The following is a 25304-nucleotide window of genomic DNA, read 5'->3' as shown; positions in this document are numbered from 1 at the left end:
AAGCATTTGACAAAATCCAACATGCATTTATGATAAAACCCTACAAAAAATTGGAATAGATGGTCTCTACCTCAAACTGATAGAAGCCATCTATGAAAATCCAACAGCCAATGTCATACTAAATGGTCAAAACCTGAAATCCTTCACACTAAAATCAGGAACAAGACAAGGATGTCCACTGTCACCACTCTTGTTCAATGTAGTTCTGGAAACATTAGCCACAGCAATTAGACAAGAGAAAGAAATAAAAGGAATAAAGATAGGTAATGAAGAAGTCAAATTGTCATTATTTGCAGATGACATGATACTCTATATAGAAGACCCCAAGAGCTCCACCAAAAGTCTTCTAGACTTAATAACCAAATTCAGTCAAGTAGCTGGTTACAAGGTCAACACACAAAAATCAATAGCTTTCCTCTACACAAATGACAGACTCACTGAGAGAGAAATAGGGCAAATAATTCCTTTCACAATAGCATCCAAAAAACTGAAATACCTAGGAATCATCCTAATGAAAGAAATCAAAGACCTCTTCTCTGAAAACTATGGCACTCTGAAAAGAGAGATTGAAGATGATATCAGAAAATGGACAGACATCTCCTGCTCCTGGGTAGGAAGGATTAATATAGTGAAAATGGCCATACTTCCAAAACTGCTATATAGATTTAATGCAATTCCAATTGAGATCCCAGCAGCATACTTCATAGACCTTGAGAAAACAGTCCAAACATTCATTTGGAACAAGAAGAGAGCCAGAATAGCAAAAGCAATTCTAGGTAACAGAGACATGGCAGGGGGTATCACAATCCCCAACCTGCAACTATACTACAAAGCTACTGTGATAAAAACAGCATGGTACTGGCAAAGAAACAGACCTGAGGACCAGTGGAACAGATTAGAAGATGCAGAAACAACTTCAGACACAGCCACCTCAACTTTGATAAAGGAGCCAAACACCCTTACTGGAGGAAAGATAGCCTCTTTAATAAATGGTGCTGGAAATATTGGGCTTCAACTTGCCAAAGATTAAAACTAGACCTATATCTCTCACCATGAAATCAAAATGGATTAAAGATCTAAATATTAAAATAGAAACTCTGAACCAGTTGGAACAGAGGTTAGGTAGAACCCTTGAAGACATCGGTGTAGGAAAAGATTTTATGAACAAAACCTCAGTTCCCCATGAACTAGCACAAACAATCAACAAGTGGGATCTCTTCTTATTAAAAGGCTTCTGCACAGCAAGAGAAACCACCAGCAGTGTGAAGAGACAACCCACAATGTGGGAAAAAATCTTCACCTGCTCTTCCTCAGACAAAGGTCTACTATCTCGAATCTATAAAGACCTTAAAAAGATCAGCCCTCCCAAATTTAAAAACCCAATCCAAAAATGGGCATCTGAAATGAACAGACATTTCTCAGACAAAGAAGTAGAAATAGCAAATAAATACATAAAAAAATGTTCAACATCATTGGTCATTCGAGAGATGCAAATGAAAACAAAGCTGAGATTCCACTTCACTCCAGAAAGAATGGCTGCTATCATGAAATCAACCAATAACAAATGCTGGCCAGGCTGTGGGGAAAGAGGAACCCTGCTCCAGTGCTGGTGGGAGTGTAGACTGATGCAACCACTGTGGAAATCAGTATGGAGATACCTCAAAGAGCTAGGACTGGAAGTCCCATTTGACCCCGCTATTCCACTGCTGGGGATCTTCCCCAAAGAATTAAAAGAATCATACCACAGTGTTATATGTGTGTCCATGTTCATAGCAGCACAGTTTGTAATAGCTAAAACTTGGAAACAGCTCAAATGCCCATCAACTGGAGACTGGATAAAGAAAATGTGGTTTTTAAAAAATAAAATGGAGTACTACTCAGCCATAAAAAATGAGAAATTAGAGACATTTATAGCTAAGTGGATGCACATTGAGGCCATACTCTTAAGTGAAATAAATAGGACACACATGTGTAAATACCAAATAGTTTCTCTGGTGTGAGAAACTGAAAGTGCAAATAAGGACTAAATGTATAATAGGTAATGTGAAATAGGAAGAAAAGGGGCAAAGGGGAAGGAAGTGAGAGGGCTAGGGGAAAGGATAGAAGGGAATGGGATTAATATGAGAAAATGGAAAAATAGGAACAAAATCTTTGTAAATAGAGAGGAATGGAGGGGTTGAAGGGAGGGCTGGGCAAGGGTGAAAAATAAGAACCAAGAGAGACTATGTAAAGGTGCAAATTTCCAATGATGAATGTCATTATATTGTATACCTAAAATGTACCAATGATTAGAATGAATAATCGAAAATGTACATTAGGAAGAAAAGGTCCAAAGGGGTAGGGGTAGTGGGAGGGACAGGGGAAAGGAAAGAAGGGAAAGGAAAAATGATGAGAAATGGAAAAAATAGAAATAAAGTCTTTGTAAATAGGGAAGGGTGGAGGGGGTGAAGGGAGGGCTAGGAATAGGGAAAAAATAAGAACCAAGATGCATTATGTAAAGGTACAATTCCCAATGAGAAATGTAATTGTGTTGTATATCTATAATGTACCAATAAAAGAATTTAATAAAAATTAAAAAATTAAAAATTAAAAAAATAAGACAAAATATTTTGTTCCCTACAAAAGCTTATGGAATGTAAGTATGAACCCACATCTTAGATTGCAAATGTATCTGTAAGGGGAATAAAGTATGCTTTGTCTACGTCTTCCTCTCCACACCAACATATGTATGTAAGGGAACACTGAAACCATTTGCTCCCAGAAACTATTTTATTTTTCTTGATGTAGGTTTTATGGACAGAAATATACAGTTAGAATTGTTTGGATACCAATAATCAGATTTAGACCAGCAGCAGTAGTGGCTGAGGGGGCATTTGGATACCTGGTCCAAAGGAGTGCTGTGTAATTTACAGATGCTATCTTTTAATACAGGAAATATACTCTACAAATAAATTTGCCTATAACAAATTTTGAACTTTGAAGTCTTTTACCACTGCTAGTGGTTCTTATATTTGTCAAATGGAATATAAAGCAATAGATGTAGCACAGTATTAAGAAACCTTTGAATAACGATACACTTCTAAGAATATGAAGTTATACTCAGCACAGGGGAGGTAGTGCTGCTGGTTTCAAATGGAGAGCCCAGGCATGCTTTCAAAGTCTCAGTGCAGCTGGAGAAAAGCTTGATAATTTTATGTAAACTCCCTATACTTCAGGGCATTGTGCTTTAAATCATATCTCAATGTACTAAATAATACTATTCATTTGATAAATATTAAACTGTGATAGATGTACCTTCTCGATCCCTTCTACCTTCTGTGGTCTCAGCTTCTTAGGTTTTCTATCAAACTAAAAATACTGAGTGAGAATTGAGGGGGATTTCAGGAAAGTATAGTAATGGCTAATACTTTATGGAGTACTTGTTGTAAATAAGATTATTTGCATCTATGTGGCCTTTACATTAAGGTTAAGTGCTTTATGAGAATTATAGACTGTTACAATGGTAGTCCTTCACATTTTTTAGTTGATCCCTTTTTACACCTAAATTCAATGAGAATCCCTTTATTGTTTATTTGCATTCTACTTTTTATTGTTTATCATATTATAAATTAAAACTGGAAAATTTTAAAGTATTAATTTATTAATATAAATTACAATTAAAACCCATTATATGTTAAGAGAAGTAATTTTTTATTTAAAATGACTATTTTTCATGACAAAGAAGTTTAGTAAGAAGAGCATAATTATTTTACATTTTTTAAATCACTTTGATGCCTGGCTTAATTTAATATAACTAGACACTATATTAGGATGTGTAATTATATATCTCATATTTTATATGTATTTAAACTGTTTATGTTGTTTTGGTTAAAACAAATGGGGAAATATAATGTTTAATTTTTATGTGAATAAGAAAATGCACAATGTTTTGATACCTTTTCAGATAACTGTGAATATTCTTCAATGCTAAATTAAAACTTAACTAATGGCACTTTTTTTAAGTTTCTTTGCAGTGTGAAATCAGAAACCATGTCAATGAACTTTTTGTTCAGTGTTACACTAAAATTCACTTACCTGCCTTCCACTTTAAATTAACCTCTCACTCATGAATTGTTGTATGTCATGTATTGGTTAATTAGAAAATATTGATTCACTGAGTTGTCTTGCAAATATTGACACATTCAGCATATAATAACAAGAATGTTGTAATTGTCAATATTACCATCCATCCAATAAGAAAAAGTATTTATGTCATTGCAAGCTATCACTTTTACAGTACTGAATCTAAGGTTTCCATGACATAATGTTTTATTGAAAATTCAAATTTTACTATCAACCACAAATATTATGGTTTTTTTCCTCTAATGATTAAGCTCACTTTAAATTTCAAAAAAGTTTTAGCCAGGTCCCTAATATTAAATAACCAGAGCTTGTATGTCATTTTCCAAATAAAAATAATATTCATTAAAATGTGATTTAGTTTAGCTTGCAACCTGAATAATTGCAGTGTTTTATACATTTTCCCAAAAATCTGTATACATTATACCAATCAGACTTTTATGCATATATCACATTTCATCCCACAGAATGTTATAAATTCATAGAGTCAAAGGTCAAGATTTTTTAAAATTAATAACTTTTACAGTTTAATTAAGTCTTCCTTAAGAAAAAATGATTTTTTTTTTGAGTACATAGTTGTCAAGAATTCTATGATTACTAGTGTATTTGGTGATGTTACCATATCTTTGGCTAAGGCACAAACAGGTTTAACCACCAGTGCTTTTGCACAATCACATACAGATAAAAACAGTGAAAAGATAAATTACTCCCTATTATTATTTTATCTTAAAGGCACTTTGAGTACTGCTAAATTATATTCAGTCCAAAAGGTATTATTATTATTTCTTTCTAGGTGAGAATACTAAGAGAACTGTTCAAGGCCTAAAGCCAAGAAATAGTAGAATTAGGTTCTAAAGAAAGCAGGGATGATTACAGAGTTTTCTTGATTTATGTATTTCAATGGGGTGGCACCTAACTGGCGATAGCAAATGTCCATTTCCATCATTTTCGGCTTCATCAAGATTGGTGGAGGAAGGGTTAAGGGTTAGGGTGGAGGTAGGGATGAGGGATTCAACCCTTCAGTCAGAATCTTAATTGATTAATCCCACATTTCCTTTGAAAGGAAGTTATTTTAAAAAGATAAAAGATTATGGCTGTGGAAAGTAAGAACCTATAGTGCTGCCAAGAAATACTAGAAAGAAAAAATAAGTGCACATTATCAGAAAAGGAAAACTCTGCAGCCTTTCTTTAAAAGAAAAGAAAAAGAAAACAAAAAACTCCTCATTGTTCAGTAAAGAATAAAAAGAGAATGTTTTGCCCAACAGTGGTTTTCAGAGATTTAAGAGGGTGGCGCTGAGGATGTACCTCAGCAGTGCTGCATCTGCCTGGAAAGAATATCTAAATAGATGAGAGAAAATGAGAAAAATAATACTTTGGAATAAAAGAATCTAAAGCAGTTACGTATAAAGTGGTGATTCTCTGATGTTGGGATTTTGGAATATCCTGCCTATTAGGAAATTAGCTAGGATAAAAGCAGTGGAAACAGAAATAAAAGGATGAAAACAAGAATGACCAAAATCAAACAATCAACAGAATTTGGCAAATGGTGAACATGACCTAGAGAGGAGAAGTCATAGATACACTATTCCCCATGTATAGGGTATTTCTCCCAAATATACCGTAGGCTCCTTTAGAACAAGGACCATGTTCTTTTGTTTGCAGTGTTTAACACAATGTTGAACACATAGCAAGCACTCAAATAGGTAAATGTAGAATGAATTAGGTGACTCAACTGTTAGTCTACTTGTATTAAAGTTAAATAACCTCCTTCACCTGAAATGTCCTTATTAGCTTAATCATACAAATTACTTTGATTATTCTTCAGTTTAGTTTAATTCAGCACATATTTCCTGAGCATTTGCTGTCACCAGGAATTAGATTGACAGCTAGAAATACAACTGCAAATATGGTATTTCACCTGCCCTTCAGATGTGGAGAATGTAAAGAAAGACACAGCTACAAATAACAGTGGTCTGCTTACCTTGTGAATGAAGTCATGTGGAAGCACAGAGGGAAGGGCAGTCACATCTGCCTGAAGCAGTTAAAGAAAATGTCACAGAAAATAGTTGCAATGGAGTTTGCTGTTCAAAGAATTCAGCAATGAAGAGAAGTACTCCAAGAAGAGGCAGCAGTTCAGTTCAGATCATGCAAGAATTTATTCAGTTTTTCTGCTACAGAAAACAAATGACTGAATTTTGGTGCCTTAAATAATTACGATATAAAAGGGAAGGCAAACATGTAAACAAACACAATACAACGTCCTGCACGCAGTAATGCTTTATGGGCCAGTTACAGAATTACACAGAGGAACAGAATGAAGGCAAAATGAGGATGTCCGTTGAGTCTAGTATTTTTCTTTACGTGCTAGCAAGTATAATATGTAAGACTACAGAAATTACAAGCTAGCTCACAGACTAGTGAGCAGTTTATAAATCAGTGACTCTCAGACTTTATCTCTGACTTGCAAATATGTTTTCTTTCATCCTCACAATGTTGAACCACATGGCAGTCAAGACAATGTACCTCACAACCTGACAATTACAAGGAACATAATTCACCAAAAACTCAACTACACTTGGAAATCTGAAATTTACTGTGGAGTTTTCCCAAGCTCATTCTTCCCAAGGGCTGCTTTGAGCAAATAACTGAGCCCTGCAGGTCAACTAAGGCATAGTGCATGCTGGGAGAAATGGGACTCATCTCCCAACAGCAGCTGAGGATGCCTCCAACCAACCTCCTCCTTTCTCCTCTTCACTGGGGTGTCACAGTCCTTTTTAATCTGATGACTCTTCTAGGCTTTCCTGGCTGTTTCCCAATTTTCTCTCACAGCTATTCCCTTTAATAAAATTATTATATTTAATCCTTTTTGAACATCTTCTTGGAGGACCTAAAATAATGTAGCATAGTATATATTATATAATATTCTAATAATTTCTCCAACATTTGCAACTTGATATATTGGTTAAGAATATTGATTATTGGATTCCTTGAGAGGGAAAAATAATCATCCAACAAGAGGCCCCGTTCCAGATAGTACTAATCCATAACAGCAGCACAGTGGCTTTTCCATTTAGGAAGAGATGCATGCTCATCTCCTATTTTTAATTGTTTTATTCCCTAAACAAAGATGGATTATCATTTAACCACATTGTTATTCTATTGTTTTTACCTCTTGTGGGCCCATTTCACCTTCTTTTGTGTCTTGTCTGCCTTCATGGACAACTCTGAGATTTTTTCTTTTTAGCACAAACCACCAAGAAAAGAAAGGAGTAAAGTGACCATGATAAAGGTGGGATGAAGCGAATCAAGCCTGAAAGCCAGAAAAGCAATGAGAAGAACTAATGAAGAGCCAGGCTAGTGCAGTGACAATAGAAGTCAAGAGGAGATGGATGGATTCAGGGGTATAATCAATAGGATTTGATCTTTAATAAATGTTCAGATGGATGGCTGGAAGTCAAAAATAACTAGAAATGCGACTCCTTGTTTCTTATTTTCTATACACAAACTATTCTAAACAGATGTCTGCTTAAATCATTTTCAAAAAACACCAGCAGAGAAGGCAATGGAAATGGAAGTGCCCTTTGGTATACAAGAGAGGGGCTCAATTGTCAGTAATTTACACTGAAGAAATGATCCAAGAACTAAGAAACTATGTTGAAAGTTTCTAAATGTATGTTTGCTTCTAATATCATTTCAGTTAAATACTATTACAAGATAAGACTGATGTTACTCCAAAATTTTGTAGTTAGAATATCACTGACAACATCCACAATCAAATCTTAAGAACTTATAGCTTAAATATAGTATCCGATCCTATATTCCCTTCCTTTCTTTTTATTTTTATTCATACACATTTGCCTTACATAATGATTACATTCATCCCAGAGTGGATATGTTTATATAACACATCTGAGTTCTTTTTTTCATCCCCTTCCCCTCCTCTCTCCTTGCTGTCTAATTTCATCCACCCAGCCTATTCTAAATTCAGCCTGTTCAATGCTCTTGAATTGGGAAGAGTAAAACATCACATTTTTCATATTGTTACTTATTCAGATAACCTATTTTCTGCAAATATGCTTAGGTCCGACCCTTAGAAAATGTACACAGATACCCGGAAGGAGTTCTTTTAGGTAACAAAGGATTATAACTGCCTGGAACTTATTCCTCATATTTCTGGAAAAAAATCCTCATCTGGTTGGTATTTTAATTTTCTTTACGGAGGCAGCTGTAAGATCTAGTACAGTGCCCGACATATAGAAAGCATTCAATCTGGGTTGCTAATTTATTATTATTCCTTCTTAAAGTGTCTGTGTTTTTTTCTTCCTTTCCACTAACACCAACAGACTAAAAAGCAACCAAAGTGACCTCAATTTACTTCTTCCGGACTGATTTCCCCATCCTCACCCCAGTCTTCTCCATCTCATACAGGATATCCCAGCCTAGCCATGAAACTTCTTTTATTCGCTTTCTTTCCCTTCTCAAATTCAGGCCCTCAGTAAGTCCCATCAGTTCTATCTCCAAATCATGCCACAAACCTTACTATGACCACTGATATGAGCCCAATCCAGCCATCATCAGTTTCTCATCCCAACTGCTAAAACTGGTCTCCCAGGTCAATATGTTTGGTAAAGCCAGGCAAGAAAATTAGACCCATGTTTTCACATTTCATTTCAGATGGCATCTGTATTGCAGTCATTGCCTAAGTAGGTTCCCTGCAGATTGGGCAAAGTCTTTGTTTTCAAGTTTAGCTATCTCTGATAAACTTTTTTTTTTTGGGTACCGGGGATCGAACTCGGGTCCCTGCGCTTGCCAGGCAGGCAGCGGAACCACTGAGCTAAATCCCCGGCCCCTCTGATAAACTTTTTTTACACAGCAACTGGTATAACTTTAAATTAAATCAGATCATGCTCCTCCTATGTTTAAACCTTTCATGATATAAACATGTTTAAACCTTTTATGGTCTAAACCTTTGTGTCCTCCTGAAGCCCAGTGTTTGACCCCTGTTATCCTCTCCAGTTTCATGTCTCCCTTTTCTTCTTACTACTCCACAACTATTCTGGTTTGGTTCTGGTTTCTTAAAGAAGCCAAGCATTCTTTTTCTTAGGCCTTGACACTTGGTCCATTGTTGAAGCTCTGTGTACTGTCAGAATGCCTCACTCCTTTTCCTTATTTTTGCATTACCCTCTCCTTCTACCCTAGGTCTTTTCTTGCTTTCATTGAAAAATGTGGCCACTTTTACCTTTCTTCACTATCTTTTTTCTCCCCTTCTATCTTCTTTGGAGGCATCAGTGTCAGGCAAAACTTACCATGACTTGATCACCATTTTAATGCATTCACATGACATTCAGTGAGCACTGCTCCGCCTTTCTACTGTTGACAACCTGCAGTCCACTCTTCCATCCCATTATCATAAATCCATACTTTAACCTTGTTGAGATCTCATTCTTCTCACCTTCTGTCCTTTAGTTCTATGAGCATTCTCCTTGCTTCTCTTCTTTTTCTGTCTTCTCTGATTTATGACTCATTACTTTGAAAGTCGACCCCATTTGCTCTCCCACTTGAGCCCTAGAGCAACCAAACCATCCCTTTTCCCTGTTCAAGGTTACTAAGCACATTTTTGTTATCTATTCATCTAGGATATATCGGCTGCTTCCAAGATTCAGCTGTTATGAGTTGTGCTGCTAGAAACATGTGTATGTATTTATCATGGCACTATGTCTTTAACTCCTTCAAGAAGATACCTGGAAGGGGAATAGTGGCATTTAGATGCAGTAGAGTATTTTTCTGCCATAAAGGATAAATTTGAGTCTCTTGTAGGAAAATAGATGCACCTTGAGACCATAATGTTATGTGAAATAAATCAGATACATGAGCTTAAGGATCACATGGTTTCTCTTACATGAGAAACACAAAGCATGAAGAGCAAAATAAAAGATAATAGGAAATAGGGAGATAGGTCTCTTGCAAAAGGAAAGGGACCAAGAGATTGAGAGGGCAGAGAGAAGGGAGGTGAAACAGATGAAACAAATAATTAAAATGTGCCATGTACCTGTACTAACACCTTATGAGGAATATATAATCATTCTGTACTGCAAACATACACCAACAAAAATTGTAAGAGATTACTAACCACTGTGATAGAGACTCCCATCACATGCTGACAGTGTCCCATCAGAGTGCTAATTAGCAGACCCCAGCTGATTCTCTAAGTGTCTCACTCTTGCCTCACATCTAGTCCCAACAATCTACTGTTTCACTGCAGTCTCCAGTTTCATTCTAGAGTTTTCCTTCTGCTGTCTTGATTTCTAAATAGATGGAGTTAAGACATATCATGAATCAAAAACTCCTTTGATTTTCTACCATAAAATGACATGATAACTATTCCCACCTTACAATAACACTAACTTTACCTACATAAACCCATATTCTTAGGGAAGAAGATATCTCTCCCTTACCTGAGGCTGAATTATGCTATCTCCAAGCAAATTTTCATTTGTTTTCCTGTTAAACAAATTTTATAAGTATGACGTGTCTCTTTGTGTGTATGTGTATGTAGATAGCAATATAAATATCTGAGAAAAAGTTAAACATGGAGCTGCTCAAAACGACAAAGGGAAAATTCTGAACCCCAGGGAGAACCAATATTAACAAATTAACATACCTCTAAACTTTCTCCACACAAAAAAGATGTTATCAACTTGATTGCCTTGAGAAGGACTAGGGGATTAGTAGAGCACACTTCTGGGTGTGTCTGGGTGCTTCACAAAGGCCTGACCTTGGGATCTTTATCTGGTCCCTGGCCCCTTCCTCTCTGGCACTGCTCTCTTCCTCTGCTTCCTAGCCACCAGGAAGTGAGCAGCTTTGCTCCACCATGCCACTCTGTCGTGATGTTTCTGCCTTAAAACCAGGTAATTATGGACTGAAACCAGTGAGATCTTGAAGTTGTGAGTGTCAGGTATTGGGTTCTAGCAACAAAAAGCTGACCAATATAATACATATGGCAAAGTGAGCTCAAAATTTAAATCCTTCATTGCATTTTCCTTTCTTTATATAAAGGTATTATGTAGATATCTTTTCATGTCAACACATGAACTTACATAATACTATTGTATTATTTGTGTAGCTATACCACTTGAAATTAACCAGTACCTAAGGTAAGATTCAAGGAATGGAGACTCTGGCCCCATTGTCAGTCCCCCTCCTTCTCGATTTTGCTTTTCCTGTACTCTTCATCTTTCTTGTAGCTTCAGTCTCCCTTTCTAGGGCTTCTTTTCCTTAGTCCACAAACATGCCTGAGTCCCGCCTTATCATCCTTTAAAATCTTTTCTCTATTTTGCCTCCTTCTCACCACACATGTTCCCTATGGTCCAAACTTTTTCACATAAAAAAAATAATAATCCACCTCCTTTTAACATTTTTTTTAACTTTTAGTAATACATGTTTGTAGTACATAATAATTACATTCACTATAGGGGATTGGTACCTATACATAGCACATTTCAATTCCATTCTTCTTCCCTCTACCCTCCCTTTATTTTTACGGCATCAGATTCATTTATTTATCTTATATTTGACTGCTCAGGTATCTTTGATCTTACTTTGCTCAAGTAATCTGAGATTTTCTCTCTGCCTAGTTTTTGAGCAGCTTCCTCTCTACAGTCTCCTATCTTATTAAAACATTTTTCTTTAAATAATTTCCTGTCCCCAAATGAAGTCTCTGTGACCTATCTATCCAGAAACTTCCAGAAAAGTCTGGTTCAATAGAGCAAACTATGGAACATCCTACATAGAACTGGAAGTTGTAATTAAGTAAGATCAGGCATTGCTTTTTACACATATTGTTAGATAGCATGTAGAAAACAATTGAAGGGGAAATATTTTTTTTTAATGACAGGAAAACAATAGTTAGAAATATACATATTGCTATAACAGGCTTGAAGTTAGTTATTTGTTTTTTGATATTACAGTATAAGATATAGAGGGTGGCTATAAAAAGAATTTAAATGATATCAACAGATATTACTTATGAAAAAGTTATATTTTTGTTTTCTGATTTACCATCTGCTACTCTAGATTTACCTTCAAAATAAGATAACTTCTAGAACAATTGGGATGATTATTTGTTTACCAATGTCCCTTTCTATCTAGTGATATTTTTCTTCTGGTATATTATTTCAATACTACTTTTTTTTTGGTATGAAGATCGAACTCAGGACCTTGTGCTTGCGAGGCAGGTGCTGGAACCACTGAGCTAAATCCCCGGCCCAATACTTCTTTATTTTAATTTGCTATTATCTGTTTAAACATGTCTTGATATCTTCCTTCCATCTACTTCTATTGTTCAATATTCTCCTATATTTTTGACCAGTGGTGAAGTTGTAGACTAGAAATTTTCAATCTGAGACCATATTGGACATTTTGTAGATTAAGAACTGAGATTTTTTAATATTTGGGAAAAATATTATTTTATAGTATAGGTTAATAAAAATAAGCCAAAATCCTTTGTTGGAGCCGATATATAGAAGGTAGAGTTGAACACTGATATTTATGGCAGCTAGGGAAAGGAATAAATAGATATTTTTAGTATGGAGGACTGTATAGGAATCTTGGTGTTGATTGGGTAATACATATAATTTCAGTATTTATCATAAAAGGACATAGGTGTTAAAGTTTAAAAAATATATACATGGAGTTTTCTTTTATGTAGCTTTTATTTACTTAACAATCTCAGTACTGACTTCCTGTCCATCCTTTCCCCAACATTCAGTATTTTGAGCTAAGTATTTTTTACCAAGAGATATAACATACAATAACATACAAACATTAACTCATATTGTTGAATGAATAAATAAAAGCATGAATGAAAAAATACATCATCTAACATCTATTCTCCATTATAAGAGCCCTTTAAATAGTATTATTTATCATGAAGTCTTTGCCTACTCCTATGTCCTCCAGTATTCTACCCATTCTCTCTTCCACCAAATTTAGTATTTTCATTTTAATATTTAGATCTTTGATCGATTTTGATTAGGTTATATGGTGAAAGATATGGGTCTAGTTTCAACCTTTGGCATGTGGAAAGCCAGTTTTTCCACCACCATTTATTTGGTTGTTGTTTTTTTTTTTTTTTTTTGGTACTGGGGATTGAACTCAGGACCTTGCCCTTGCAAGGCAGAAGACAGAACCACAGAGCTAAATCCCCAGCCTTCCACCACCATTTATTAAAGAGGCTATCTTTCTTCCAGTGAAAGTGTTTGGCTCCTTTGTCAAAGATTAGGTGGCTGAGTATGTCTGGAGTTATTTCTGTACCTTCTAGTCTGTTCCATTGATCCTCAGGTCTGTTCTTTTGCCAATACCATGCTCTTTTTATCATAGTAGCTTTGTAGTATAATTTAAAGTCAGGGACTGTGATACCCCATGCCTTGCCTTTGTTTCCCAGAATGACCTTTGCTATTCTAGGTCTCTTCTGGTTCCAAATGAATTTAGGATTGTTTTTTCTCATTCTGTGAGATATGCTGTTGGAATTTTGATTGGATTGCATTAAATCTTTATAACAATTTTGGCAGTATGGCCATTTTCATTATATTGGTTCTGCCTATCCAAGAACAAGGGATATCTTTCCATTTTCTGATATTCTCTTCAATCTCCTTTTTCAGAGTACTGTAGTTTTCAGTATATAGTTCTTTTACTTCCTTCCTTAGATTGATTCCTATGTATTTCATTTTTCTGGATGCTATTGTGAAAGGGATTATTTCTCTAATTTCTGTCTCCTTGAGTTTGTTATTCATGTATAGGAAGGCTATTGATTTTTGAGTGTTGACTTTGTATCCAGCTATGCCAATGAATTTGGTTATTAAATCTAGACGTTTTTTGGTTGAGTTTTTGGGGTCTTCTATGTAGAGCATCATGTCTTCTGCAAATAATGATGATGTAACTTCTTCCTTCTTTATCCTTATTTCTTTTATTTCTTTCTCTTCTATAATTGCTCTGGCTAGTGTTTCCAGAACTATATTGAACAAGAGTGGTGACAGTGGACATCCTTGTCTTGTTCCTGATTTTAGAGTGAAAGCTTTCGTTTTTTGTCCATTTAGTATGGTTTGTCTGTCATAAATGGCTTTTATCAGATGGAGATAGAGACCATCTATACCGATTTTCTGTAGGGTTTTTATCATGAATGGGTTTTGGACCTTGTCAAATGCTTCTTCTGCAAACCCAAGGGAAGGAACTAACTCTGATTGATCGTCACCCATGTGCTATGCTCGTTACTCTGCTAATACATGTGTCACTTGCTTTTACCTGTCTTAACAGCCTTGAGAAGTCTCATTACCTTCACTTGATATATGAGGAAACAAGACTCAAAAGGAAGACATTGACTCAGTGTCACAGAACTACTTATGGCACAGCCAATACTAAAACCCAGGTCCAAATAGCCTAAATTGATATTTTTCCATTCAACCATTCTACTTCATTAAAAATTTTTGAAGCATTTTCATAGTACTTAAACACTTTCCATGAAAGAGCAGGTTCTGTTATTTTGTGTAGATTTTTCCTTGATATCTAATTATTTTTTAAATTCAAAAAAAGCAATGTGATCTAATGGGAAAAAATAGCAAAGCCAGAAAAGGCTCATTTGGGGATTACAACCCACTATTCAGTTGTTTTATGTCTTTAGATAAATCACCTCACCTCATTCTTCTCATCCTCAGTATTTTTTTTTTTATACATGAAAAGGTGATATCATCTACCAAATGGGGGGTTAAAAGAAGTCTAGAATTAAAATACTAGTTCCCTTGAGAATATTTTTAGAATTTTATCAGAAACTTTATTGTTAAAGTCAGTTTTCTTTGAATAGCTTCAATGGCAATCATAATGTAATTAAATTTTTGTATACTTATTTCTTTCACATTTACATAATTAACATTTTCCATTGTTATTAAATAGCATTACAGTCTTAAGAACTCCAAAATATTCCTACATTCAGATAAATGTACCATAGTATATTTAACCATTTCTTCATTGTATTGATTTTTTTTTTTAAGTTCTGGATTTCTGTTTAATTTTTTGAACATTAGAAAAATACTGAATAAGCCTTTGAACTGAAATCTTTGCACACTCCTCTGGAAGACAAATTCCTAGAATTGTATTACTAAACACAGTATTTTAAACATAAATTTAAATTCTAAAAAGCAAAGAAATTCTTTGACAGAAAAAAGTTCATGTAAATGCATGTGATTTTGATAGCACTGCTACTTTTCCCCTTTTTTAATAACCCCATTTGAAGTATTAACTTCTAACAAAAGAGGAGCTTCCCTGGGGACAATGTATTTATAATTGGTGCAACCATCAGTGAAGTGGTAAAATGTCTTTCCTTTTGGCTGATTTATTTTCTAAGAAAAGATAGTATGTGGTACACGAAGCAGGAAGTATCATTTGGCTAAACAATGGCCTTGTGCTTCTAGGGGACAGGCAGCAACTGTGGAGAATTGGTAACCAGGAGAAAGAATGGTAAATGCCAACCACATTCATCCATTGTGGAATCTGCCCAACTGCAAGGACTCAGCAGCCCACCCAGAACTCTGCTCAGGTGCTGCCCTTACTTACCAGCATGGCACCTCAAGGTTTCCATTCATTGGGTCAAGGATCAACACGCAGTTAATTAGCCTCAATCTTCAGAATCTAAGCATGTCAGCCAGGGGTCTTCCGTGTTCACATGGAGAGATTGATGCTCAGAAAAGAGAAGCTGAGATCTGCCCTTGCAGCTGACAGCCTGGAGGATGACTGTAGTGATTCAGCCATGGAGAGCAGCAGGCAGCAATTTCACTGCTGCTTTTTTTCTGTCCTCCATTTTATTGAATGCTGCTGGCTGGTAGCAAAAACTGAGAAAGAACAATAAGGAGAGATGGGAAAGGACTTCAAATCATTTTCTTCACTGAATTCAGATGAACCTAGTCTAAAGAACCATGGTGAATAGCCAGACCAGCTGGTAGACTGATTTTGATAGAACTACAAAAGCTTTCAGGAATTTTTGGGACCAATCTACTAGGCAAATTTTATTCTATTTATATCTACCTCTTTCCATTGTAGAATCTCTGATCCATACATTCTTTTCCATAGAGTGGGCTTGGAGTCAGGGGAATGTATAATAGGGAAAGCCAGAGCCAGCTCATTCTCCATATTGTAGTCAATTCTAAAAACAATAGTTAAGGGTTCTATGTTGTTATTAAACCCATTACTTCAAAGATTTGTTCATTCATAAATCAAGTTTTGAAAAAGCAACAGTAATATATTTCCCCTTCCAAAGTTTCCTAAATCATCCGTTTTGTCTGTTGCCAAAAACAGTTTTCCTGTAGCTAGCCAAAGTCCCATAAGAATCCTTTGGAGTCATTCAGTTTAACCTTTCAATCGATGCTTGGGTCCCTCATGCCCAATAAATAGCCACCTACTCCTGGAGTGAAGGACACTACATCCCTTCCAAAGCATCACTCCCAATTTGGACAATTCTGTGATTACTCCATTCTTCAGTTGAGTCACTATTTGAATATTCAAGTTTTCAGTTTTCTATTTTTATAGCCAAATAAAATGCAAAGGCTTCTATTTCTACATTAAGTTCCATAGCACATTGTGGACTTTTATTGTGTACTTTCTGTGTCTTTCCTTTAGGGCACAAACATTCTCCATAGGTTTGTTTGTCTGCTCATTCATTCATCAAATATTTACTGACAATACTATGTGCCAGACAAGGCACTAAAATAAACAAGGATAATACCATATGCTCCTGCTTTCTACAAGCTTAGCCTGAAGAAAAATAAATAACTACAAAATAACAATGCATGACTTAGATAAGCACAGAAATGCACCTAACACAAACAAGGAGTGCCCTATTCATAGAGTTGGGGTGATCATTTACCATTACCTGGAGCAAACTGAATCCCACAGCATATTAAAAGGATGATTCCACATGATCAAGTAAGATTTATCCCTAGAAAACAGGAATGGTTCACCATAGGCAAATTAATAATGTGATATAGCACATCAGTAGAATGAAGTCAAAAATTGTGCTCATTTCATTTGACATTCTTTAAAAGAAATAAAGAGAGGGCTGGGGATTTAGCTCAGTGGTTTCACCGCCTGCTGTGCAAGCACAAGCGCAAGGACCTGAGTTCAATCCCCAGTACCAAAAAAAAAAAAAAAAAAAAAAGAAAGAAAGAAAGAAAGAAGGAAAGAAAGAGAACAAGCCTATTTACAGTAACTACAAAAATACTTAGTAATAAATTTAACCAGAGACATGAAAGATCTGTACATTGAAAACTGTATGGCACTATTTAAAAAAATTAAATGGGATACAACTAAATGGAAAGATATTCTGTGTTCGTGGATTGGAAGATTTAATATTGCGAAAAGGTCCATACTTCTCCAAAAGATCTGATTCTTCTCAATCCATCAAAATTTCAATGGCATTTTTCATAGATACAGGAAAAAATAATCCTAAATTCATGGAATAACATAAAATTTCAAATATCTAAGGCAGTCATGAGCAAATGAACAAAGCTAGATTCCAAACTATACATGAAGTAATACTAAATAAAATAGCATGGTAAGCAATGATAATTAAAATAGCATGGTACTGGCATAAAAATACTTATCAACCAATGAAACAAAATAGCCCAGTCAAGAACCCACATCTTTACAATGAGTTGATTTTTTTAATATATATGGCTAAAAGATAGTCTATTTACTGAATGATCCAAGGAAAACTGGATCTCCAAATGAAAAAGAATGAAATTGAACCCTCATGTCCCATCACATCCAAAAATCAATTCCAAATGGATTAAAGATTTAAACATAAAACCCAAAACCATAAATCTATTAGAAAAAATACAAGAGGAAATACACTCACCTAGGCAATTATTTTTTTTTAAATATAGCCAACAAAAGCAATGGTAAATGAATGGGATTTCCTTTAAATTAAACCCTCTGTACATCAAAGAAACAAAGTGAAGAGACAGCCAATGAGTTGGAAGAAAATATTTGCAAATCATATATCTGATAAGGGATTAATATCCAACATATATAAATAGATATAACTTAAAATCACAATGAAATATTACTTCATATTTATTAGTATGAATATTAACAGACAAAAGAAGTGCTAGTTAAAATGAGAACAGGGAACCCTTATAATATTGTTGGTGGGAAAGTAAATTACAACAGCTGTGTTAAAAAACATGATATAGGTTGTCAAAAACTAAAATTCAACTACTGTATTATCCAGAAACCCCTTCCTTATTGTTATTATTTGGGTCTAGATGTCTCCCCCAAGCCTCATGTGGTGGTAGGCTTGATCTAGAGTATGTGAAGCTGGAATTGATTTATGATGCAATGCTAGGCTCAAGAGCACTAGGACTAAGGGTGTGAGTACTATCCATCCAAATTAGTCTGAATAAGATGAAAAAGGCAGGGAGATGCTGTTAAATTTCTCTTGCAAGGCCCAAAGCCCAAGGCCCAAGTTCAATCCCCAGTACCAAAAAAAAACAGTTTCTCTTGTTACCTTTGCTGCCTTGTGTGTGCCATGTTGTTTCTCCTCTGTAATGCTTATTTGCCATCCCAGCCTCAGAGACAGCTGATTACAGACTGAAACTTCTATGAACTGTAAGCTGAATAAACCCCTTCCCCTCTAACTTTGGGTGCTGGGTATTTTGTCTCAGAAATGAGTAGAAAGCAATTAACGTTCTTATTATTTTCCCAAAAGACTTGAAATCAACATATTGAAGGAGTATCTACACTCTCACATTCATTGCAACACTATTCACATTGAATAAATTGTGGAACCAAACTAAGTGTCCATCAAAGGATAAATAGATAAAGAAAATACTATTCAGTCTTTAAAAAAGAAGAAATATTATTTGCAATAACATGGGTGGATTTAGAGAACATTTTGCTAAGTAATATAAGCCAAATACAAAAAGACAAATACTGTATTGTTCTCACTTGGAGGTGGAGTATAAAACAGTTGATCTCATAAAATCAGATAGAAGAATGGTAGTTACTAGAGGCTCAAAGTTGGAAGGAATGGGGAAATGATAGTCAAAGGGTATGACTCTCAGAGAGGCCTGTCTGATAAATTTTTTTGAATCAATTGCACAGTATGGTGAATATAGCTAATAACTAAGTTCTGGCTTCATCATTGCAGAAAGTAAATATCTAATGTTTTCATTACAAGAAAATATTAAATATTTGAAGAGAGATATCTAATTAGCTTGATTTAGTATTTCCAGTTTATTTTCAAAAATCGTACCACCACTTTGTATACTATCAGTATGTAATAAAATTTTAAAATTAAAAAATACTACCTAGAACCAATGCTATCTGAACTGTATCTTAGAATATGTGAAGAACTGAGGTAGTCTAGTGAGAGATGAGAAGTTTCTGATAGAGAAAACAGCATTAAAAAGGCCTAGAAATGAGTTATAATGTGGCTTGTGCAGAGAAAAGCCAGCTGTTTAGCTCAATGTTCATAGAAGCTAATGTATGAAATAAAAATAAGACAAGTTTAAGAGCTAGATCATTAACATCTTGCTTAAATGATAAAGTTTTGTATATTCTCTTCAAATATATTGATGATATCTGAAGAAAGCATTTAGGTATTCTCTAATCTCAACTTACTTTCTCCCTATCTCCATTAACCAAGGGATTATAATCCCTGAGTCAGACCAATGTACTCCTGTTTTGGAGCTAGACTCAAGGTATGTTGCTGATACTTGTCTTCTCATCCCCTTCCCCCCAAACCTTTGGATCTTAGAGAAATTGCCTCATAAATCACTTATTTACTGTCTTCATGGCTATATACTTGACAACATAGTTGAGATTATATACTGTGTGAAACATGTTCATCACCAGGCGGCAGACTTTCCCAGTTTTTCCTGCTATGCCTGGAATTCCATGGAAGCAGAAGTCATCTAGATTTAATCTCTTACAGCCTTAGATTAGGGTCAGTCACATAGTCGTCAGTACTGATAAAGTCACCTGGTGTCAATAGAAACTTATCACCCCAAAATGGATTCCTAGAGATTCTGTTCTCACCATCGGTCACCATGATCAAGACTCATCCCATCCAATTTTCCTTCTTGCTTTCTTTGTTCTAATTTTATTGCCTATTTATTGGCCCTGGCATAATCTTTCCCACCTCAGGGATTTTAATATGAGTTCCTGCCCCTCTGTTACTAAGTTCCTCCTTCTGTGGCACTATGGCACCAAGTCAGTGTTTGGTTCACTTAGCCACTTCTACTCTGCACTTACTTTCTGCCTCATAAATTAAAATATTCACTTCTGTAGTTCTCTGGCTTAGTCTAGTGCCAGGCATAGAGCTGGTATGTAATAAATATTAAATAAGTAAATGATTACACGATTTTGAAAAGTAATATCTCTGTTCAATGAGCTTAGTAATTTTTCAAAGACAAAGCAGAATTAACAAGTCAGAAATATAAAGACATCAAATTTTAGTTGGCGTGTCTGAATTAATTTTAACTTTTCAACATAAATATACAATTTTGGAAGTAATACACCAGAACTCAGTTTTATTAATTCATTTACTAAAAGTTGCTAGACATTACCTTGACATTTACTGTATATAACTGTCAAGTTATAGTTGATTTTATCTTGACATTGAAGTTTTTCTGAGTACCCTAATTAACTTGTCATGATTAACTATTACATTCTTAGTCTTCTCTTTTATGCAAGAATGGAACTTGATCAGGTAATCATAAATTTAGTAAGTGACATTTGTTGTAAAAATATATAGAAAAATTAAATATCCAATGAGAAAGACCAGTTAATTGATTGCATATGACCTTAATGAAACATTATTTAGCAATCTATAGTGGATAATTTAAATATTATCTTGCTGCAGAGAAAGAGCATGAAATATAATGTAAACTGAAAATAATAACAGAACACAATTATGGAAACCTATAGCTATGGAGTTGCAGATTAAAAGAGAATATATAAATAAGAAATAAATGACATGTCAATTTTTAAAGGACTCATGACAAATGCAAATTTTGGAAGGATATGTATATATTGGATATCAATTACTATAATATACAGAGGTATGAAAGGTTTGTTGGAATATAAACTATTCAGATTTAGAGAGCAAATTATTGCATGCCTTGTTTATTGCCACTGAAAATGAAAGCCTGTTTGTTGTTGAAAATATCTTGCTTATATTATGATTCTAGAAGAAGCCCCTAGTCAATTCATGTTATATTACATAGGAACACATTTATTTGATGGGTAATCCATATTAGAAAAACAAAATTAGAAATAACAAAGTGAAAACACCCAAATTACAGTTCTCTAACAAGTGAAATATTTCCAACTAACTTGTTTCTATTATTTTTTATGTGACTGTACTATTTTTACAACTGACACTCTAAGGACTCTGCAGTTTTTTTGTGTTACATAATTTGTTTGCCTTTATTTCTTAATTCATAGTGCTCATTTTAATTACTACATAAAGAAGGCATTCTTAAAGGAAAATGTAATTACCCTTGAATTCTTACAATGCAGGGACAAAGGAGTATTTTTCCCTGACCTTCCATTTGTCTGCTGATTGTGCAATTTATGACTTTGCATGCAAGACTGTTATCATTTCCATTTGAGTAGTAACATGATAACAGACACTGCAAGAGGAACTAGGTTTTAGGTGACAACCACATCATTTAATGTCTGCTTATTGTTTCTACAGGGGAATTCTGGCCTGGGATTCAGTATTGCTGGGGGGACAGATAATCCCCACATTGGAGATGACCCTGGCATATTTATTACGAAGATTATACCAGGAGGTGCTGCAGCAGAGGATGGCAGACTCAGGTAAAGATCTGAAACATTAGAATTATTTGGCAAATTGATCTGCTGCATCAACAAGATACACTTGTACCTTTGAAGAATAATAGTTAGGCAAAACTTCTGAGCTTGAAGGAGAAGGTAGTCAAAGCAAATATACTCTAATGACTTTTCAGATCTCTTGCTACTTACTGAATTTCAATTAGTATTTAATTTGTGTTTGTTGACAACTACCAAATGTGACATTGGAACAGGAATTTTAAGGAGGGGATACAGACATATCTTTTGTTCTCATGGGACCTTCAGTCTTGTTGGGAAGAATAATTATATGAATCAATGAGCAAATAGAAAATATAGAAACAATACACTTGTGTTAGTTACTTTTATCTCATTGCTGAGACAAAATATCTGACAACCAAAGTTAAAGGGCAAAGGGTTTATTTGGTTACAATTTGTAGAGTTTTAAGTCCATAACTGGCTGGTTCCAAGGCAGTGTGGCACATAGCAGAAGGGTATCACAGAGGAGAAACAGTTCATGACACCCACGCAGTAGCAAAAGCAACAAGGGAACCTAAACAGCCTCTTTCTGCCCCTTTTATCTCATCCAGACTACCAGGATTAGGGCAGTGCCAAACCAACCGGTGTACTGGTTTAGTAATCGCAGTCCTTTAAGCCCAGCATCATACACTCTAGATTCAGCTACCTCTAAAAAAGCCACCTATAACTGCATGAGGCTTTGGGGGGACATCTAGACCCAAACCATAACAACACTGTAAGTATTATCAGAAGATAAAGTAATGTTATAGACAGTGTATTATTAATGGATTCAGCAACTATTTGTAGGACATTCTCTAGATGTTGAGAAGGGGAAGGAGGGAGGGAGGGAAAGAGAAAAAGAGAGAGGAGAAAGATTATTTCATAGGAAGATTCCAGTCTGAGTATTAAAAGATAACTAAGATCTCAATAACCCTACAAATCTGAGCTGGAGCACAGAGAAAGAACAAGTTGTCCCAGAGAAAGAAAGAAATGTATCTTGACTTAGAAAAAGACTACATGGTGAGTTTAAGTGGGTGGAGTAGAACCAGATACTGCTTGGTAATACAGTAATATCTGCTTGAGCCATTCTCCTTTCTCTAACAAACCTAGAGAAATTTGGGGAAATAAGAGTCACCCACATGAGCCAGTTAGCAAATAATATAAAATGCTATCAGAGATTTAAAACACTAGCTAAAATCCTCAAAAACTTGAGGTTCAAAAATTTATCAGAGATTCCCCTGAGGAGAATGACATACCTAATGCCATTTTAACACGTCTACTAGATTTAAAATATCATTAGGCCAAACAGGCACATCTATATGTGGAGACCTATGGCTCAATAAATTTTTGCTGAGGGGATGAGTTTTTGAATGAATATGCATAAGAGAAAAGGAAGGAGGATAAATTTACAGGGGCTAGGGAAGATATGTTAAAGAAGTTACTTGTGACTCTCAATAAAGACTGCAAGCAAGACCTTCTTCAAGAAGGAGTACTACCCAAGAGAGTCTGCAGTAGGGAAAAGAGAGTGCATAACTCTTAAGAGCAAGTAGACACAGCCAGGTGAAGGGGTCAGTGTCAGTGAGTAGAGAATTACTAGGAGAAAATATAAAGAATAAATGGGATTCTGGCTAAAAGGACTTGATTAGATTCTTAAAACAGTGCATGGAGATGCCACAGTAAGGGTGGATTGTGAGGAAATTGATCAGATACCAATGGTAGTATGAGGACTATACCTGAACAGACTCGGCAGGATTCTTGCTAACACTATAAGAGCCCATTTAGTGCTCTAACTGCACTAAATTTGCTTAACGTTTGAGGCATAGTGGAGAAGAGGGCTCAGAAGAATGAGCATCCTTTTCATCAAGAGATGGCTGTGTCAGAGAACACAACCAAATCCTGTAAGTTAGAATGACTTGAGCTTACCTGAAGTTGCTTTGAGGAATGTGACCCAAGTGACAAGCATGTAGACTCCACAGCCCTGCTTTATTCTGTTTTCATAAAGCATGAATAATCTAGTTTGGTGTTTTGCTTATGAAGCACTCATTTTCGATCTACTTGTGATGTGGTGATTATTGCTGGCAGCTGCATATTTGCAGCTCACTGAGGATAGTCACACTGTTTTTTTCAGATACATGTGTCCCTCCTATCAATAAGAAAAGACACTTCCATAGGAAACACATGCTATTTGGCAATACAATTTCCAAATTGAATTGACTAAATAACTTAGCATGAGGAAGCATTCATGTTGAAGACAGAAAAGTTTGAAATAGATGTTAAGTCAGAAGGGGGAGTATATTTGCTAACCCTGAACATTTTTACAGAAACTCCATTTTTAAAGTTTAGAAATTGACTTGTTAGAGTATAATTCAGAAATGGTTAGAACACGGTCATCATTTGGAACCACTCTCTTTATCTGCACATAAGGGACTCTCCCTCCCTTAACGAATGCTGGCTTAGGCTTAGGATAGAAGAGATTTGATATTACATGGTTCTTCTACAATTAAAAAAAATAACATCTCTGAGAATGTCACCAATCTTTTTCTGCAAACATGGATGTCAGTCTCATGTCTGTAAAGACAAAGGAAACTTCTGCTGTACTGGATTCTTCATTTGAGCATTGTAAAGATAATAATCATGAGAGTTAACAATGAATGAGCTTTTATTATGGGGGGGCATTGTTAATTTTCTACTTAGTCACAGTTTCCTTTATTCTGACTTTTATCTATTGATCTTCAGTTCTGCTTCCTGGATATGCATACCACCTGCTAGGATTATACAATGAAAAATCCTGCAAGTTTCTGTGCAATGGTCCTAACTGAAGCAATAAAATACACCTACTTTCCAATCCACATTATAACTTTTTAGCTACATGAGGGCAGCTATTGAATCTGCACTTTATTTTGATAGATCCTTGATAGTACTGCTAAGACTGTTCCCCACCGTACTGCTTTCTGCCATGTACTTGAATGGCTTAGGGACATCTAAGTGTTCAATAATAACAATTAGTTGAAAATTTGGCATCATGACATTAAGTACAGATTTTAAGAACTTGGCAGTTGATCTAGCCCAAAGCCTACAATACAGAGGAGATACTCAGTCTCAGAAGAGTGATATCCTGAGGCATAATGCATTTGGAGATCTACTTTAGCTAGAATCTAGGTATCTTGACTCAAATAAGGAACATTCCAAATTAGCATAAATACATAATGCACTAGTTAGAGTTCTCTAGGGGAATGGAATCAAAAGAAAGTATATGTATAATTACATAAGGAGATTTATTAGGTAGGCTTGCAGGATCAGAGATA

The 25304-nt window shown here is 35.3% G+C and overlaps 1 protein-coding gene across 38 annotated transcripts in view; it reads left to right on the top strand.

The window, feature by feature from the left end:
- Dlg2 (discs large MAGUK scaffold protein 2) overlaps positions 1-25304 on the top strand; it is a 2046311-nt gene that overhangs the window by 1405649 nt on the left and 615358 nt on the right. For all 38 annotated transcript variants that reach the window (XM_087212053.1, XM_087212052.1, XM_087212046.1 and 35 more), the window contains one exon: positions 21866-21990. In XM_087212053.1, the coding sequence (XP_087068179.1) occupies positions 21866-21990 (125 nt within the window). The remainder of the gene's footprint in view (positions 1-21865; positions 21991-25304) is intronic.

Source organism: Heterocephalus glaber, unplaced genomic scaffold (genome assembly GCF_053883595.1).
Source record: "Heterocephalus glaber isolate CG9 unplaced genomic scaffold, H.glaber_assembly_v1.0 deba00001429, whole genome shotgun sequence".
NCBI classification, from domain to species: domain Eukaryota; kingdom Metazoa; phylum Chordata; class Mammalia; order Rodentia; family Bathyergidae; genus Heterocephalus; species Heterocephalus glaber.
Note: the sequence above shows the minus strand (reverse complement) of the source record. Positions and strands in the feature narration are given on the sequence as shown.